This window comes from Chlamydotis macqueenii, chromosome W (genome assembly GCF_036417535.1).
Source record: "Chlamydotis macqueenii isolate bChlMac1 chromosome W, bChlMac1.mat, whole genome shotgun sequence".
Taxonomy (NCBI): Eukaryota; Metazoa; Chordata; class Aves; order Otidiformes; family Otididae; genus Chlamydotis; species Chlamydotis macqueenii.
This window is the reverse complement of record NC_141592.1, coordinates 14621278-14639832: the sequence shown is the minus strand read 5'-3', so window position 1 is coordinate 14639832 and position 18555 is coordinate 14621278. Positions and strand designations below refer to the sequence as shown.

Below are 18555 nucleotides of genomic sequence, written 5' to 3'. Positions count from 1 at the left end.
AATTAAAGGTAGTAGAGATGTCTTTTGAGGTGAGCACCCATTTTCTCTGTACAGTCACAAATAATGTTTTCTAGCTAGACTTGATTTAGTTACCAAATAAGAAATATCTAAAAAGTGAATCCTTTTAGTAACTGCAACAAGAACATTTACACACACAAAACCACAACAAACTCACTCTCTCTCTCTCCCCCAGGCATTTTTAAAAACAGAAAAAAAATCTTTGAATAGGGAAAAAACTTGTGCTCTCTCTGCTAGTTAAAGACCAAAACTATATGTATAGTCAGTTGCCTCCACGGAAGTACGTCCAAAATCGATCATTTTCACCTATGAACTTCCAAAATCAGAATCTGAGCCGTTTTCCACTCTGCAAGATTTTTCTTGTATCTAATAAATTAGCATTATACTATAAAAGATTTTTTTTCTCAGAAGTTAAACACAGTGCAGAGGAAGCTTCTGAAAAATACTTATGTTAACCTATCACTATCTACTTTATAAACTACATTTTATCTTCAAAATTTACATGTGGGTTTTGCATCCTATTTTTGATATGTCTGAAGCCTAAGACCTTCAAACCAGTTAACAACAGGAAAAAAAAAAGAAAGAAAAAAAGAAAGAAAAAAAGGAAAGAAAAAAAAGAAAAAAAAATCAAAGAGGATAGAGTCAGTGAAATCAGTTAAGACAACCAGTACAGCTACTGAAGTGAAGAGCAAACATTTCAGAGGCTCATCTGGTTCTGTGCTAGAGACCATGTAGATATATGGTAGTTCCCTAAAACTTGTAATACCTACATAATAATGAATATCCAGTAGAACAAACATTGGAGACAATATAGTAGTAGATATTACCCAATTATTACAGTGCCTTTAAAAGAATAAATCTGATTTTAATCTAACATCTCCTTGACATTAAATTCAAACCGGGATATGAAAGGAAATGGCATAGAAGAGCTTTCCTGTATTTTCTTAAATTAGGCAACATAGATAGTTAATTGATAATTCAGCTACCAAAACTTATTACAAATTTTTACTTATGGTACTGCTGGCATTTTAGAAACTATAAACAACATCAATTGTACTTCATTCAGTCTCATGGTTCAAAATAAGAGTAACTTAAAAAGAATTTTGAAACATAAGGACTTCACTTTCCATCCATTAAGATCCCAAATAAAGAATACCAGATATTAAAAATATGCATATATGAGAGATTACAGTTCATTGTTGGAGGGGAATGGAGATGAATGACATAGAACCACCTACACTGAGTAAACAGAATTGAACTATATGACAATGACAGGAAGGTTTATATATATATATATATATGGTTTTTATATACATATATATATTTATATAATATATATAGTGTATACACACACATAATCCTTTTACCTTTATCTTGCACTTCTTTTGAAAATCGCTCCCTTTCAATAGCTGATTCACGTTCTATCCGCTCAATTTCAGCCAATGCATCCAATTCTACTGCATCATATGACGTTATAGTTCCTTGTTGCGAAACCTGTTGCTGTGTCTGTACCACAGGTGTTTGAGATTGTTTTGCAGCAACTGAAGTATTCTGTTGTAAAACAGGCACTTGTTGTGCCTGAAGGAAAGCTGTCTGTTCATGCTGCGGCAAACACTGAGCAGCGTTTAGTGGGCGGTTAACATCCTGTGGAGTAACGGGTGTTGTGGAAGTCTGTCCTGGGTACTGCATGTTAAAAGGAATATCACCCTCTGACATACTGCTGTTTTCCAAACCAGAAAGCATATCATCCTGCTGGTCCATATCCGAAGATCTTACACGAGAGAGTCTTAATGTAAGCTTAGTGGAGTCCTTGGAAGGAGAACTAATGATATCATACATTGCAGCTTTTTCAGTCTGGTCTTTTTCATCCTTGCCTAACTTCATTTTCTTTTGTTTCTTTTGCTTTCTTTCTGGAGAATCTAACAATATGTCTGAGGGAACATCTCTAGGTGATGAATAAGGTGGAGGTTGAGACTGCTGGATTAAAGGTTGTCTTGATCCTAGAATAATAATTCAGAAAAACTGAACAGTTATGTTGTTCCATGTTTATATAAAAATACACTAAATATAACCTACATAATTTTAATATGTATTTGTACAGATATCTGTGTTCACAAAAGGTCAAAATAAGACTGGTAGGAAGCACATTATTCCTAGATCAAGATGTAATCCAGATACTCGCAATGTATTTCCTAGGAATTTTAGGCATCCAATACAGGTAGAGAAGGGATCATTTCAGAGAAGATGGAACAAAAACCCATCACCAAAAAAGAATAAATAAAAGTAGCACCTGCAGGTTCAGAATATCAACTATTAGAAAACAGTAAATGAAATCAAGTTGTCTATAGAAAAAGGAAATATCAAAAAGATTCTTAATAAGGTCCAGTGATGAAGACTTAATGTATCAGTGTACAGGCATTAGCCATTTCAGCCACACATTTTTAAAGTAATTAAAATATATATATAGTAAAAAATCAAAACATACACAACCTCCTTAACTTTGTTATTTTCAACTCTTTGCTTGTTTGTTTTTAAATTTTAGTAAACTCATTCCAACCTCCCCCACTCATTACTATCTAGAAAACACTAATTGTCTTAGAGCATTTTTCTATCATTCCCTGCCTTACCTCATCTCTTTTTTTTTTAACATATTAGTTTTTACTTCTACATGCACCCATTTCAGGCTTTGAGAATATCTAGAGAAATTTTTAAAAAAGGACATTTTTTATTAAAAACATTCTCCAGTTAATCACAATAAATTTTTTGTTCCTCAAATTAAACCAGCTCCCCATAACTGTTAGCTCAGAAAAAGCTTTGAAAAACAGAGAAGCTTTTCAATCTGTCCCAATTATAATTTTGAGCTACAATTTTTGGCTTAAAAAGGAATACTGGTATAGAGAAAAATAAAAAGTAAAGCCTATTGGCTGGACCAATAGGGCCAGCCTCCTCTTGTTAAAAAAAGCAAACATTTATCTGATTCCATTAATCCACTGGGGAATATTGATCTTTAGAAAGCAGTGACTGAGATTATTATTAGTCATTCTCTTTTAGGTCATCATAGGTCAATACTTCTAACAACACTCAAAATCTAACTGGAATACAAGTCACCATGTGCTTAATTCAAGACACATAACTGAACAAGAAAGTAGCTTTATTCTGAAGCTTAAAGTTCTATCAGATTTAAAAAAAATATATTAAGAATCATTAAGCAATGTACTGACCTGTAGATGAAAAAAAGAATGCATACCTCTAGCAAAGCTTCAATTCAAATGAAAGGTGTGCCTTTACCGATGACTTCTTTGCACAGACTACTATACTTATCTTCTGTCCCCAGTAGATTCTATGAGAAGTCCTATAAACAGCCTCACCTCTGTGCCTGGCAAGGTCATGGAGCAGATTCTCCTGGAAACCATGCTAAGGCACATGGAGAGCAAGGAGGTGGTTGGTGACAGCCAACGTGGCTTCACCAAGGGCAGATCGTGCCTGACCAATTTGGTGGCCTTCTATGACAGGGTGACAGCATCGGTGGACAAGGGACGAGCAACGGATATCATCTACCTGGACTTGTGCAAGGCATTTGACACTGTCCCACACGACATCCTTCTCTCTAAACTGGAGAGGCATGGGTTTGATGGATGGACCACTCGGTGGATAAGGAGTTGGCTGGATGGCTGCAGAGAGTGGTGGTCAACGGCTCGATGACCAAATGGAGACCGGTCACGAGTGGCATCCCTCAGGGGTCTGTGTTGGGCCCAGCCCTGTTCAACATCTTTGTCGGCGACATGGACAGTGGGATAGAGTGCACCCTCAGCAAGTTCGCTGACGACACCAAGCTGTGTGGTGCCGTCGACACGCTGGAGGGAAGGGATACCATCCAGAGGGACCTTGACAGGTTGGAGAGGTGGGCCCGTGCCAACCTCATGAAGTTCAACCAGGCCAAGTGCAAGGTCCTGCACCTGGGTCATGGCAATCCCAGGCACAAATACAGGCTGGGTGGGGAATGGATTGAGAGCAGCCCTGAGGAGAAGGACTTGGGAGTGATGGTGGACGAGAAGCTCAACATGAGCAGGCAATGTGCCCTTGTGGCCCAAAAGGCCAACCGCATCCTGGGCTGCATCAAGAGGAGTGTGGCCAGCAGGTCGAGGGAGGTGATTCTCCCCCTCTACTCTGCCCTGGTGAGACCCCACCTGGAGTACTGTGTCCAGTTCTGGAGCCCCCAACACAAGAAGGACATGGACCAGTTGGAGAAGGTCCAGAGGAGGGCCACAAAGATGATAAAAGGGCTGGAGCACCTCTCTTATGAGGACAGGCTGAGAGAGTTGGAGCTGTTCAGCCTGGAGAAGAGGAGGCTCCGGGGAGACCTGATAGCAGTCTTCCAGTACCTCAAGGGGGCCTACAGGAAAGATGGGGAGAGGCTGTTCAGCAGGGCCTGTTGTGACAGGACGAGGGGTAATGGTTTTAAAATAGAAGGAGGTAGATTCAGATTAGACATTAGGAAGTAATTTTTTACAATGAGGGTTGTTCAACACTGGCCCAGGTTGCCCAGAGAGGTGGTGGATGCCCCATCCCTGGAAACATTCAAGGCCAGGCTGGATGAGGCTCTGAGCAACCTGATCTAGTCGGGGATGTCCCTGGTCCTTGCAGGGTGGGTTGGACTAGATGACCTTTGAAGGTCCCTTCCAACTCTAACAATTCTGTGATTCTATGATTCCATAACCTCTGTGTGTAGTGCAGGGTATAAAACGCATTTATCTTACCCTTTCTTGACCATCAGCAACAACTCCATGTTCTGCCAGTAAAATCCACAATGTTGGGAAGCCCTGTTTTGACTCATCCTGATTCTCAAGATCTTTTCACGACTCCATTTCCCATCCTCAAATTAGACATCACACTCAATCACTAGAACTGAAGACTTGGCTACACCCTATGAAGATCTCTCACTTGCCTTCCACTAGAGATTCCTATTCTTGTGATGCTACGTCCATACACACATGCTTTTCCTAATTACTCTCTCTTCAGACAATAATTTACAAGATCGTCTCACTGTAATAATGTATTATTAGCTACTAATTTCTTTTAAGGCAATGACACTGGAAATACAGGCTGCATTTTTATTTCTACAAATATTAGAGGCAGCTCAAAACTTTTCAAAGAGATCTTACTGACATCTTACTCTTGAATTATCTCTTAAAAGAATACTTCTGAAATTGCAACAATAGAACATTTACCATTTTTCACAGTTACACTTCAAATAGAGGACACAGATTTGATTCTCCCTTGTCCTAAACTTTTAAGTAAATTTGATGAGATTGTTCTGATTTGTATTTGTTTGGTATTTCTCATGCTGAAAAACAACACTACAGCAACAGATAAGGTGGCTGATTTTATCTTTGGGTAGACTAGAGGAAGTAAGAAGGATTTCAATGCATTCCATTGAATGTACTCAGAATCCAGTAAATCAAAAAACAAAAGTAAAGTTTTCCCTCTCCTAGGCAGCACTACAAATAGCTATTTGAAAGTATCTTCCTCCTGAATGAAACTCCTGAAAGGTGTTGATAGTAAGGCCTATAAGCTGCATTTTAAGAGTATATGTTCTAGAAATAACTTCACATATTTCCAAGATGTCTAATGATGGCTAAGCCTCTGGCAAAAAAAAAAAAAGGGGGCTTAGAAGCTACAATACCTATGTACTGAGGTGAAAAGAAATTGAAAAAGATTAAGCATTGTGTAACAGTCATATTCTACCACAGACATTAACAGTTTTGAACAAGTATCACATATTGAAGATGTACCACATGGATGCTTAGACTTCAGACAAAATATCACCCATTATACAGAGTGAGTTGTGCCTATTACTGTTGAAGTCAGTCTGGAATATTTCCTGTGGGAGAAGGCTTGAATCAATATATGTCTGAGAAAAAAGCTCTTACAAGACATGCTGATAACAGAAGACATGTTTTATAGAAAGAATACACAGACAGACAGGTATAATCTTGTCTGCAGAACCAGTCAACATACCAAGGTTGAGAAGGTCTGTTCTAAAAAATGCTATCAATGTAGTAAATCATACAATAATCTTCGAAATAATCTTTGAGAATGAACTGAACTTCAGAATATTCTTCTAGAATAGAGAAATACATAGGAAGATTTTCAATCTAAATCTAAGGCTGTGTGGTAATTCGGGAAAAAAATTACTGACTTTCTGTAGTTGATCTTCCACAGCATCGGTAAAAGAACTTTGTCCAAACTCTTTTTGTATGCCAGGAACATGTAAAAATTGTGAGATCAAAACAGATTCTCCATTGATTTGGGAAGGTCATTGTATCATTACTGATCAGCAAATACTGATGGTCATAAAGATAATGCCAAATGTAGCTGTGAAGCATGTAATATCATAGGAAACAAGGCCTCTACAGAGAATAAATACACCCATCAACGATACCTCCATCAGCTTTCAGTAAAAGTCATCCTGACCACCCATGATAATCGTGAAAGTGGTTCTCTGTACTAATTAGTTTTCCTACTGGTTCCTAGTGGTAGATGACACTGAGTATAGAAATTATATGAACTGCTGTAGCAATTTGTAAACACTTTTTTTTCTGTGACTCATCTGACTTACAGAATCATAGAACAGTTTGGGTTGGAAGGGACCTTCAAAGGTCATCTAGTCCAACCCCCCTGCAAGGAGCAGGGACATCTCCAACCAGATCAGGTTGCTCAGAGCCCCGTTCAACCCAGCCTTGAACGTTTCCAGGGATGGGGCATCCACCGCCTCTCTGGGCAACCTGGTCCAGTGTTGTACAACCCTCACTGTAAAAAATTTTTTCCTAATATCCAATCTAAATCTACCTCTCTCTATTTTAAAACCATTACCCCTAGTCCTGTCACAACAGGCCCTACTGAAGAGTTTGTCCCCGTCTTTCCTGCAGGCCCCCTTCAGGAACTGGAAGACTGCTAAAAGGTCTCCCTGGAGCCTCCTCATCTCCAGGCTGAACAGCCCCAACTCTCTCAGCCTGTCCTCATAGGACAGGTGCTCCAGCCCTCTGATCATCTTTGTGGCCCTCCTCTGGACCCTCTCCAGCTGGTCCATGTCCTTCTTATGTTGGGGGCTCCAGAACTGGACACAGTACTCCAGGTGGGGTCTCACCAGGGCAGAGTAGAGGGGCAGAATCACCTCCCTCGACCTGCTGGCCACACTCCTCTTGATGCAGCCCAGGGTGCAGTTGGCCTTCTGGGCCCCAAGGGTGCATTGCCTGCTCATGTTGAGCTTCTCGTCCACCAGCACTCCCAAGTCCTTCTCCTCAGGGCTGCTCTCAATCCATTCTCCACCCAGCCTGTATTTGTGCCTGGGATTGCCCCGACCCAGGTGCAGGACCTTGCACTTGGCCTGGTTGAACTTCATGAGGTTGGCACAGGCCCACCTCTCCAGCCTGTCAAGGTCCCTCTGGATGGCATCCCTCCCTTCCAGCGTGTCGACAGCACCACACAACTTGGTGTCACTGACAAACTTGCTGAGGGTGCACTCTATCCCACTGTCCATGTCGCTGACAAAGATGTTGAACAGGGACGGGCCCAACATGGACCCCTGAGGGACACCACTCATAACCGGTCTCCACTTGGACATTGAGCCGTTGACCACCACTCTCTGAGTGCGGCCATCCAGCCAACTCCTTATCCACCGAGTGGTCCGTCCATCAAACCCATGTCTCTCCAGTTTAGAGATAAGGATGTCATGTGGGACAGTGTCAAATGCTTTGCACAAGTCCAGGTAGATGATGTCCGTTTCTTGTCCCTTGTCCACTGATGCTGTCACCCTGTCATAGAAGGCCACCAAATTGGTCAGGCACGATCTGCCCTTGGTGAAGCCATGTTGGCTGTCACCAACCACCTCCTTGCTCTCCATGTGCCTTAGCATGGTTTCCAGGAGAATCTGCTCCATGACCTTGCCAGCATGTAGTTACCGGGTCTTCCTTGTTCCCCCTTTTAAAAATGGGGGTTATGTTCCCCCTCTTCCAGTCATCAGGGACCTCACCAGACCGCCACGACTTCTCAAATAGAATGGCCAGCAGCTTGGCAACTCCATCTGCCAGTTCCCTCAGGACCCACGGATGCACTTCATCAAGTCCCATGGACTTGTGCACCTTCAGGTTCCTCAGATGATCCCAAACCTGCTGTTCTGCTACAGTGGGCGGTTCTTCATCCTCCCAGTCCCTGATTGCGCCTTCCAAAACTTGGGTGGTGAGACAAGAGCCCTTATTGGTGAAGACTGAGGCAAAAAAGTAATTGAGTACCTCAGCCTTCTCCATGTCCTGGGTAACCAGGACACCTGTTTCCTTCCAGAGGGTGCCTATATTCTCCCTGGACCTCCTTTTGTCCTCGACGTACCTATAGAAGCCTTTCTTGTTGCCCTTGATGTCCCTGGCCAGATTCAATTCCGTCAGGGCTTTAGCCTGCCTCACCTGATCCCTGGTCGCTCGCACAGCCTCTTTGTAGTCCTCCCAGGTTACCTTCCTCGCTTCCACCCTCTATAGGTTTCCTTCTTTACTTTCAGTTGGTCCAGGAGCTCCTTGCTCATCCACGTGGGCCTCCTGGCCTTTTTTGCCCGACTTGTTCTTCATCGGGATGCACCTGTGCTGAGCTTGGAGGAGGTGCTCCTTGAATATGGACCAACTTTCCTGGGCCCCTCTTCCCTCCAGGGCCGCCTCCCATGGCACTTGGCCCATCAGGTCCCTGAAGGGGCCAAAGTCTGCCCTCCTGAAGTCCAGGGCAGAGAGCTTGCTGCGTAGCTTCCTCGCTGCCCTGAGGATCTCCAACTCCACCATCTCATGGTCACTGCAGCCAAGGCTGCCCTTGAGTTTCACATCTCCCACCAGTCCCTCCCTGTTGGTGAGCACAAGGTCGAGCATGGCACCCCTCCTCAGTGGTGGAGTGAGTCCCATGACTGAAGTGCTGGTATGGAGGGGTACAGGCTGTTCAGGAGGGATAGGCAGGGCAGACGAGTTGGAGGAGCGGCACTGTATCTAAGGGATGACGTAGTTGAGAGCCTCTGTGTGAGGATTAGGTGGATGGAAAACAAGGAAGATCTCATAGTGGGTGTCTACTATCAATCACCCAGCCAAGATGATAGCACTGATGAGTTATTCTATAGGCAGTTAGGAGAAATCTCTGGATCAGTAGCCCTTGTCCTTATGGGAGATTTCAACTTCTCAGAAATCAACTCGGAATGTCATACTGTTGTGACAAGTGAGTCTGGGAAATTCCTGAACTTTCTGGAAGATAACTTGTTGCCACAAGTACTCAGTGACCCAACTAGGAATGATTCCCTCCTAGACTTGCTGTTTGTGAATAGAGAAGGACTCATGGGAGATGTGATAGTAGCTGGAAAAAGAGGAAAAAGAAACTGTATGATCTCTGTAAGCAAGGTCAGGCTTCGCAGGAAGATTACAGAGCCATGGTTCGCATATACAGGGAAAAGACACAAAAGGCCAAAGCTGAACTAGAGTTGAAACTGGTCAGTCTTGTGCCAGACAACAAGAAGGACTTTTTTAAGCACGTTGATAGCAAGAGGATGTCTAAGGAAAACATTGGACTAATACTTGTTGAAGATGGTCACCTGACTAATAGGGATGAAGAAAATCGGAAGCATTCAGTGCTTAATAATACTGATAGACCTTGGGCTGCCCAGTCCTCTGAGTCAGAGGACCATGACTGTGGGAACAGTGACTTTCCATTTGTGGACACTGAAATTGTAAGGGATCAATTGTATCAGTTGAATGTTCACAAGTCCATGGAGCCTAATGAGATTCATCACAGAGTACTGAAGGAGCTAGTGGATATTACAGCAGGAAATCTCTTCATCATCTACCAAGGCTCTTGGGAGTCTGAGGAGGTCCCCACTTATTAGAAGCTAGCCAACATTATTCCACTTTACAAGAAGGGCATGAGAGAAGACCCAGGAAACTACAGATCTGTTAGCCTGACCTCAGTACCTGGAAAAAAATCATGGAGAAGATTATACTGGGTGCTATTGAAAAGCATTTAAAGGAAAATGCAATTATCAGACACATTCAACATGAGTTGACAAAGGGAAAGTCCCTCTATGATAAGGTCACCTGCCTAGCAAGTGAAGGGAAGGCAGTGGATGTAGTTTTTTCTGGATTTTATTAGGGTTTTTGATACTATCCCTCACAACATCCTTCTGGACACACTGTCCAACTGTGAGATGAGCAGGTACACAGTGCGCTGGGTGAAGAATTGGCTGAACGACAGGGCTCAAAGGATTGTAGTGAATTGAGATACATCTGGCTGGTGACTGGTCACCAGCGGTGTTCCTCAGGGCTCAATCCTAGGGCCGGTTCTGTTCAATATTTTTATCAATGATCTGGAGGCAGGAGTAGAATGCACCATTAGCAAGTTTGCTGATGATACCAAACATGGAGATGCTGTTGACTCTCTTGAGGGACGAGAGGCCTTGCTGAGGGACTTAGATAGACTGGAGCATTGGACAATCAATTAATGGCATGAAATTTAACAAGAACAATTGCCGAACTCTGCACCTGAGACAGAGTAACAATGGACAAAAGTATAAATTGGGAGAGGAGTGGCTGGAGAGCAGCCCTGCAGAAAGGGATCTGGGGGTGCTGGTTGACAGCAGGCTCAAAAGGAGTCAGCAGTGTGCCCTGGCAGCCAAGAGAGCAAACCACATCCTGGGGTGCATGAAACAGTATAACCAGCTGGTCAAAAGAGGTGATTATCCCACTGTCTTTAGCATTGGTGCGACCTCACCTTGAGTACTGTGTGCACTTCTGGGCCCCACAATTTAAGAAGGATGTTAAGGTCCTTGAATGGATCCAGGGGAGGGCAACAAAGCTGGTGAAAGGGCTGGAAGGAATGTCCTATGAGGAACAGCTAAGGACTCTTGGGTTGTCTAGTTTGGAGAAAAGGAGGCTGAGCGGTGACCTTATTGCTCTCTACAGCTTCCTGAGGAGAGGAAGTAGAGAGGGAGGTGCTGATCTCTTCTCCCTGGTACCCAGTGACAGGATATATGGGAATGGCTCAAAGCTGCATCAGGGGAGGTTCAGACTTCACATTAGGAAGGATTTCTTTACCGACAGGTTGGTCAAACACTGGAACAGGCTTCCTAGAGAGGTGGTCAATGCTTCATGCCTGTCAGTTGTTTAAGAGGCATTTGGACAATGTCCTTAACAATTTGATCTAACTTTTGGTCAGCCCTGAAATGGTCAGGCAGTTGGACTAGATGATCGTTGTAGGTCCCTTCCAACTGAAATATTCTATTCTATTCTACTCACATTTTATTTAAACATTTATGATACTTTTTCTGATCATTTCTGAGCTTCTTCAGAGCAAAGACCACTCACCTTTTAAAGCTGATGCACTGAAGTCCCACCACTGGTCACATTCTTTGTTGTAATCCACATGGTTAAAAACCAACTATTAAGGTTACCAGGAACTTAGGATTCACTCCTTTAAATCCCTTGGAGGTAAAAGTTCCCAGATGTTGAAATAAAGTCTTTCACTCATCCACTAATTAGTATCCTCAAAGTGAGCACTCTCATTATAATATGAAAACCACACCTCTAGTGCTAAAATCACCCCTTCCTCAGGTAAAGACTCCTACTCCTACTGAGCATGCGTAGTAAATTTAAGTAGCATTGTGTCTTTAAACTAACCTAAGAAAAGAACTAACTAATTATAGATAAGTAGGTGTGACCGAAAGGCAGAACTGTTATTCTGAATTGTATAAATATGTAATGCTATTGTAACCAGGTGTGCTAGCTTTGTGGGTTTACCACCTAGCACCCATCTCTGCACAGAAATGAAATAAATCCCTCTGGCTCTGTGTGTAAAGATTGGCATACTGCACACTAGGTAAAAGAACTCAGATTTGGGACAACAGTTTTATGGCACCCTAGATGGGACCACGTTGACAGCCTTGCCCGGATCATCTTGCTGTACCCAACGGGGAGAAGCGGCCCGACTGGACTCCAGCATGCACCAACCTGTTGATCAGGGACTCCATCGGGTCCTCTCCTGCAGTCGGGCAGTAAGCAACAACAGTGCAACGCTATTGGAAAAGAGGTATTTTCTGCTAGATAAGTAAGGGAAAAGGGAAAAGTCTTTTGGGGAGTAGCAAGCATTTGGGGACATTTTTGTCCCATTTGGACTCTGCATAAGACGCATTGGGAGTAGATAGGTGGCAGTAGCATAGCAATTGTTTCCACATGTTGTTTTAACGATGGGAGATGTCCCTCATTTTTTATTTGAATTTGTGAGTTGTGTGTGAAACATTGTATTACATTTATCGGTACAGATATGGGAAGTGCTACTTCTCAGGAGGCTCCCCTTTGCTCTCTCTTAGGATGCATCCTAAAGAACTGGAGTAAATTTGGAGTGGATCCCATTACTAAATATAAATTAAAACGGTATTGTAATCAATGGTGGCCACAATATCAATTGGAGAACAGTGAAAAATGGCCTGAAAATGGGTCTTTGAAATACAACACTATATTATAACTAATGTTATTCTGTCAGAGAAACGAGAAGTGGCATGAAATATCATATGTAGACTTGTTCATTGCATTACAAAATTATTGAACTGCTAGAAAGAAGTGTGGTTTGTCGGATATGAAATATCAGTATGGGATATATTCATTGACTGAGAGAAAAGAAAAAAAAGGAGAAAGGGAATTTCTGTTGTACTGATTGTAAAACTGGAAACACTAGGTCAGAAGACACAGAAGAACACACAGAGTTATTGGTGGCCCCTCTGAAACAATTAAAATTTTATTCTTCAAGTGAAGAATATAAAATTATTGGTCCTATTTCTGGAAGGACTAGGGAACAGAGACAGAGACATGTAATCCACAAGCCCCTCAGACAGGCTGTAGGACCTGAGGGAACACCGGTGTATGTACATGTACCGTTTACCACTTCCGACCTATTAAACTGGAAACAAGCAGTCGGATTTTACTGGAGTAATCCAGAGGGAATGTATAGTACTGTTAAAACTGTGATGATGACTCATAATCCTAATTGGGGAGATATACAAGCTCTTTTAGAATACTTGTTTACCCATGAGGAAAGGAGAGTAGTGTTAGAAAAAGCTAGGGAAGGATCAGTTTGGCAACATGGAGGGGTACCTAATGCTGACACATATCTCTCAAAGCAGAATCCAGGATGGGATTCTAATATAGATAAAGCATTAAAGAGTGTGAAAGATGACTAAAAATTGATTCTATATGGAATTCAAAGTAGGGTGGAAAAGCCAAAAAAATTGCCTAAGTTGTATGAAATAAGGCAGTGAAACAAGGAAACTCTGTCTGCTTTTTATGAAAGATTATGTCAAGTGGCTCGAAAATGGACAGATTTGGATCCAGAGGATGATAGTAACATCAAATTGTTTAATATGTTGTTTATTGGTGTGTTGGTTTTGTTTAGTGAGGGGGGGCTACGATAGCAGCTTCTGCAAGAAGCTGCTAGAAGTTTCCCCTTTGTCCAGTGGACTCGGCCAGGTCTAGGGCAGACCTGCCGTTGGCCAGGGCAGAGCCAATTGGTAGCAGAATGTTCCCTGATAACGCCTCTGCGATAACGTATTTAAGAAGGGGAAAAATAGGAAGAAAAAAAAGATGATGTGAAGAAGCTGAAGCCAGGGCAGAGAGGGGGAGGCACGAGTCTTGTGGGCTTTGTGGCCCTCACTCTCTGGCCTCCCGCCGGGCGGCCATCCGGACCCAACTTGGCCTCTGTGAGAGGAACGGCTGCAGACGCCAAGGTCAGTGAAGAAGGAGGGGGAGGAGTAATGCTGCTCCTGGCCAAGATTCCCCTGCAGCCTGTGGTGATGACCATGGTGGAGCAGGTTGTCCCCCTGCTGCCCATGGAGGTCCACGGAGGAGCAGAGATCCACTTGGAGCCCATGGAGGACCCCACACTGGGGCAGGTGGATGCCTGAAGGAGGCTGTGGCCCGTGGAGGGCCTGCGCTGAAGCGGCCGTTCTGGAGAGACTGCACTCCGTGGAAGAGATGACCCACGCTGGATGAGGTCAGTAAAGGTTGGCCCGCCTGCTTGAGGGCAACAGCAGCAACTGTAACCCTAATTGAAGAATCTCAAAAACTGACACTGGGCCATACTGTGTTCATACCTTATGCTGTATCATCTCTCCTTGGAAATAAGGGACACCACTGTATTTCCCTGAATAGGTTAGCTAAATATCAAGCTGTGTTACTAGAACAGGATGATGTCACACTTTCTTTAACCTCCACCTTGAATCCTGCTACCTTGCTCCCAATCTCAGTCTAAACTGCAGCATGATTGTCTAACCACTGTCGAACAAGTATATTCCAGCAGGCCAGAGCTATGGGATAAACCCCTGTTTGATGCAGAAGTGGAGCTCTTCACTGATAGAAGTAGCTACATGTTGGTAGGAAAACAAAGAACCAGATATGCAGTGGTAACAAATACCCAAACATTAGAAACTAAGGTATTGCCTAGTCCAAAAATCGGGAAAAAGATTATGGGAGGAATTGCAAAGCAAGGAATAACCCCTGGAGAACACTGGCAAATAGACTTTTCAGAATTACCTAGATGTAACCAATATAAATATTTGTTGGTATTAGTAGATACCTTTTCTGGTTGGCCAGAGGCTTTCCCTTGTCATACCGACAAAGCTAGAGAGGTTATTAAGATTTTGTTAAAAGAAATTATACCCAGATTTGGTATTCCAGAGAGTATCTCCTCTGATAATGGGCCTCGTTTTATTGCAGAAGTAATAAAAGGAAACTCCAAGTTTTTACAGATTAAGTGGGAACTACATATCCCCTGCAGGCCACAATCTAGTGGGAAAGCAGAAAGAATGAATCAGACTCTCAAAAGACAAGTTTCTAAACTTTGTCAGGAAGCACACCTTAAGTGGACAGAAGCCTTACCATTAGCTCTTTTGCAAATTCGAGTAATCCCTAGGGTTAGGGAAGGAGTAAGTCCCTTTGAGATCTTATATGGGAAAGCATATCGCAGAAAACTTTTAAATGTCAAAGGAGCTCAAATGCATATAAAAGGACAGGTTGCAATTAAAGAATATTTGACTTATTTTCCATAGACCTTATCTTCACTACACAGGTACCTGAATCGAAAGATTTCTCTTTCTTTGGACATACCCGTTCACCCATTCCAACCAGGAGACACTGTTTAGATCAAGATAAGTGGACCTCCATGCCAACAGGAGAAATTAAGCTTCGATTAACAAGGGACCCTCAATGAACTGCACCTGGGAAACAGGACTTGCCTACGTAGAGGTTGAGTGTTCACAAGGCAAATTATCTCTGTGCTTGAGACGTTATTATGATTATAATTGTTTGTGTTTTACTTGGATGTATTAAGAATATGATAATAAGACAAGTTTCAGCAAGCTACGTACTGGTGATGAAAAGGAACAGTGAGACATAAAAGACTAACACAAGGTCCGATAGTCTCAAAGGAAGGAAATAATATACATGAAAGAAAATTTTGGCCAGCAGGTTGAGGGAGGTGATTCTGCCCCTCTACTCTGCCCTGGTGAGACCCCACCTGGAGTACTGTGTCCAGTTCTGGAGCCCCCAACATCAGAAAGACATGGACCTGTTGGAGAGGGTCCAGAGGAGGGCCACAAAGATGATCAGAGGGCTGGAGCACCTGTCCTATGAGGACAAGCTGAGAGAGTTGGGGCTGTTCAGCCTGGAGAAGAGGAGGCTCCTGGGAGACCTTATAGTGGTCTTCCAGTTCCTGAAGGGGGACTACAGGAAAGACAGGAAGAAACTCTTCAGCATGGTCTGTTGTGATAGGACGAGGGGTAATGGTTTTAAAATAGAGGGGGGTAGATTTAGACCTGATATAAGGAAGAAATTTTTTACAGTGAGGGTGGTGGAACACTGGAACAGGTTGCCCAGAGAGGTGGTGAATGCCCCATCCCTGGAAACATTCAAGGCCAGGCTGGATGAGGCTCTGAGCAACCTGATCTGGTTGGAGATGTCCCTGCTCCTTGCAGGGGGTTGGACTAGATGGCCTTTAAAGGTCCCTTCCAACCGAAATGACTCTATGAGTCTATAAAATTTACATGAATGAGTTTTTATGAAATTTTCCATTAGACAATCAATATCTTGTGAAACAGAATCTTACTTGAGCAAGCCAAGTTACTTTGCATAAACAATGCATACCCTGCTAACGACTATATCCTTGAAGGGAAACTGAAAGACTGATTAAAAAAGAAACATCTTGCCCCAGAAGGTGTCAAAAGCTGGATGATTGTCAAAGGAGCATGAAGTCAGCAAGGATCTGCATGGGAAAGGGAGAACCAAGATAAGCAAAGAGCAACAGGGCAGACACGGCCCTGAAAGAGCAGGATTATGCCGTAAATCTGCCAGAACAAAGAAACATCAAGACAGGCTCAAGGAGAGCAGACCTGCTAGAGAAGCCCAAACAGATAAGGAGGGATCCAGAACATTAAAACATTTATTAAACTAAGGGAATGTATATCCTTGCAGGTGCATAACATCGATAGAGGTTGTGAATGGTCAACAAAATTCCACTAATGTCCTCAAAGTGAGCACTCTCATTATAATATGAAAACCACACCTCTAGTGCTAAAATCACCCCTTCCTCAGGTAAAGACTCCTACTCCTACTGAGCATGCGTAGTAAATTTAAGTAGCATTGTGTCTTTAAACTAACCTAAGAAAAGAACTAACTAATTATAGATAAGTAGGTGTGACCGAAAGGCAGAACTGTTATTCTGAATTGTATAAATATGTAATGTGATTGTAACCAAGTGTGCTAGCTTCGTGGATTTACCACCTAGCACCCATCTCTGCACAGAAATGAAATAAATATATCCCTCTGCTCTGTGTGTAAAGATTGGTGTACTGCACACTGGGTAAAAGAACACAGATTTGGGACAACAAATCCATAGGAAAGTCATCCTAGAGACTTCAGAAACATTATTTATGTAGGTACCAAATTGTTGTTCATCACACCTGGACACAGCATTCCAGACTTTTTACTGAAAAAGTCTTTTGAAAGAGAGGCTTTAATGAATGCATGTTTTCTACATGTGGATTATTAGACTTCACATCTGAGTAATTATTCTGTAAATAAGTTCTTGAAGGTAGAAGCTGGAGAGGACTAGAGTATCCATATTGCACTCATACTGATGTTTGTCTGTTGGAAAAAGGTGCGAACCTGATGATGACAGATCCTGAGAAATATTCACACAGTACTGCCAAATATTTTAAGAGACTGCAGTTACAATGTGTAAATTGAAAAGTCTCATCTTCTTTAATTTAACATGATCTTATTTACCACCTTCACATAAATTGAGTGTTTTTGTGAAAATAAGATGAGACAAGTTCACCCTGGAACCCTGGCTAAACCAATCTCAGAACTGGTAATAATCATCATGAGAATTTGTGCCTCTAGCCGATTCAAAAAGGGAAAACCAGTCCATTCAAAAGGATGGCAAAGGACTGTCCAGAGTATTATATATAGTCTGTATGATTTAAGTACATACTAGAAGAACAATTTCTCTATAAGGATTGAGATAATAACAAAGAGGTAGTATTCCATAGTGAATTTGTTAAGAATAAGTATAATCAAATCAGAATAATTTTATTCCATAGAGCAACAGCTCTTGTGGATTAGGTAGAGCTGAATGCCATGCCTGGACTTTAGCATGGCTTTCTATATAGCTTCTCATAACAATTTAACTTACAAGTTGAGGAAATATGGTCTAGAGAAAAATACTGCACGATTGCAGTATACACTATTGCAAAACTGTGTTCATAGTATCAGTTGTTCTTGCTAAAAATGGGTGAACGGAGTATAGGTGAACAAGTGCAGCTTTCTAGAGCACTGTCTTAAGAATAGTAGTATAAAAATATTTGTCATTAATAACTTTTCGTGTAACAGAATTTGAGAGTATTTTATTAATCTAAAGATCAGAATGAGCTTTTGGTGCTGAATGTTTCAGAGGCCCACAACTGCTTTTAAATGAGAATCAAAATTTACAGTTTTCTTGACTAATTGGAAAAACCTTTTGAAACAAAAGAAATTTAGTATGGAGAAGTATAAACTTTTTATTCATCCGAGAAAGAGCAATTGTAACAACATGAGAATAAGATAGATAAGCTCTACAGAAAGATAGCAATATGTTTATAACAACTTGCAACACGAATCTAAGTTATCACCAAAGAGCAGCTACATTCATATATAACAGTAGTATCAAGGTCATCTACAGTACTTTTCTGACTACTCATCCTTCTAAGTCTTCAAATAGAGTTTTATCTACGACTTAGGGCAGTACAACATCAAGACAAATGCAGATCAATTAGAATTCAGATAAAAACATCCAAGACAATTAAAAGCTCAGAAATTATTATTTATGTAAAGATGACAGAAAGAAACCACACTGTTCAGTCTGCAGAAGATTAGATTAGTGCAAGACACGATAGCATTCTTTGACATGTAAATGATTGCTATATTAAAAACAAACAAACAA

At 42.1% G+C, this 18555-nt stretch overlaps 1 protein-coding gene across 1 annotated transcript in view; it reads right to left on the bottom strand.

The window, feature by feature from the left end:
* LOC147596585 (nipped-B-like protein) overlaps positions 1–18555 on the bottom strand; it is a 117908-nt gene that overhangs the window by 72246 nt on the left and 27107 nt on the right. Inside the window, exon 8 of the mRNA XM_086769681.1 lies at positions 1386–2018. Within this exon, the coding sequence (XP_086625807.1) occupies positions 1386–2018 (633 nt within the window). The remainder of the gene's footprint in view (positions 1–1385; positions 2019–18555) is intronic.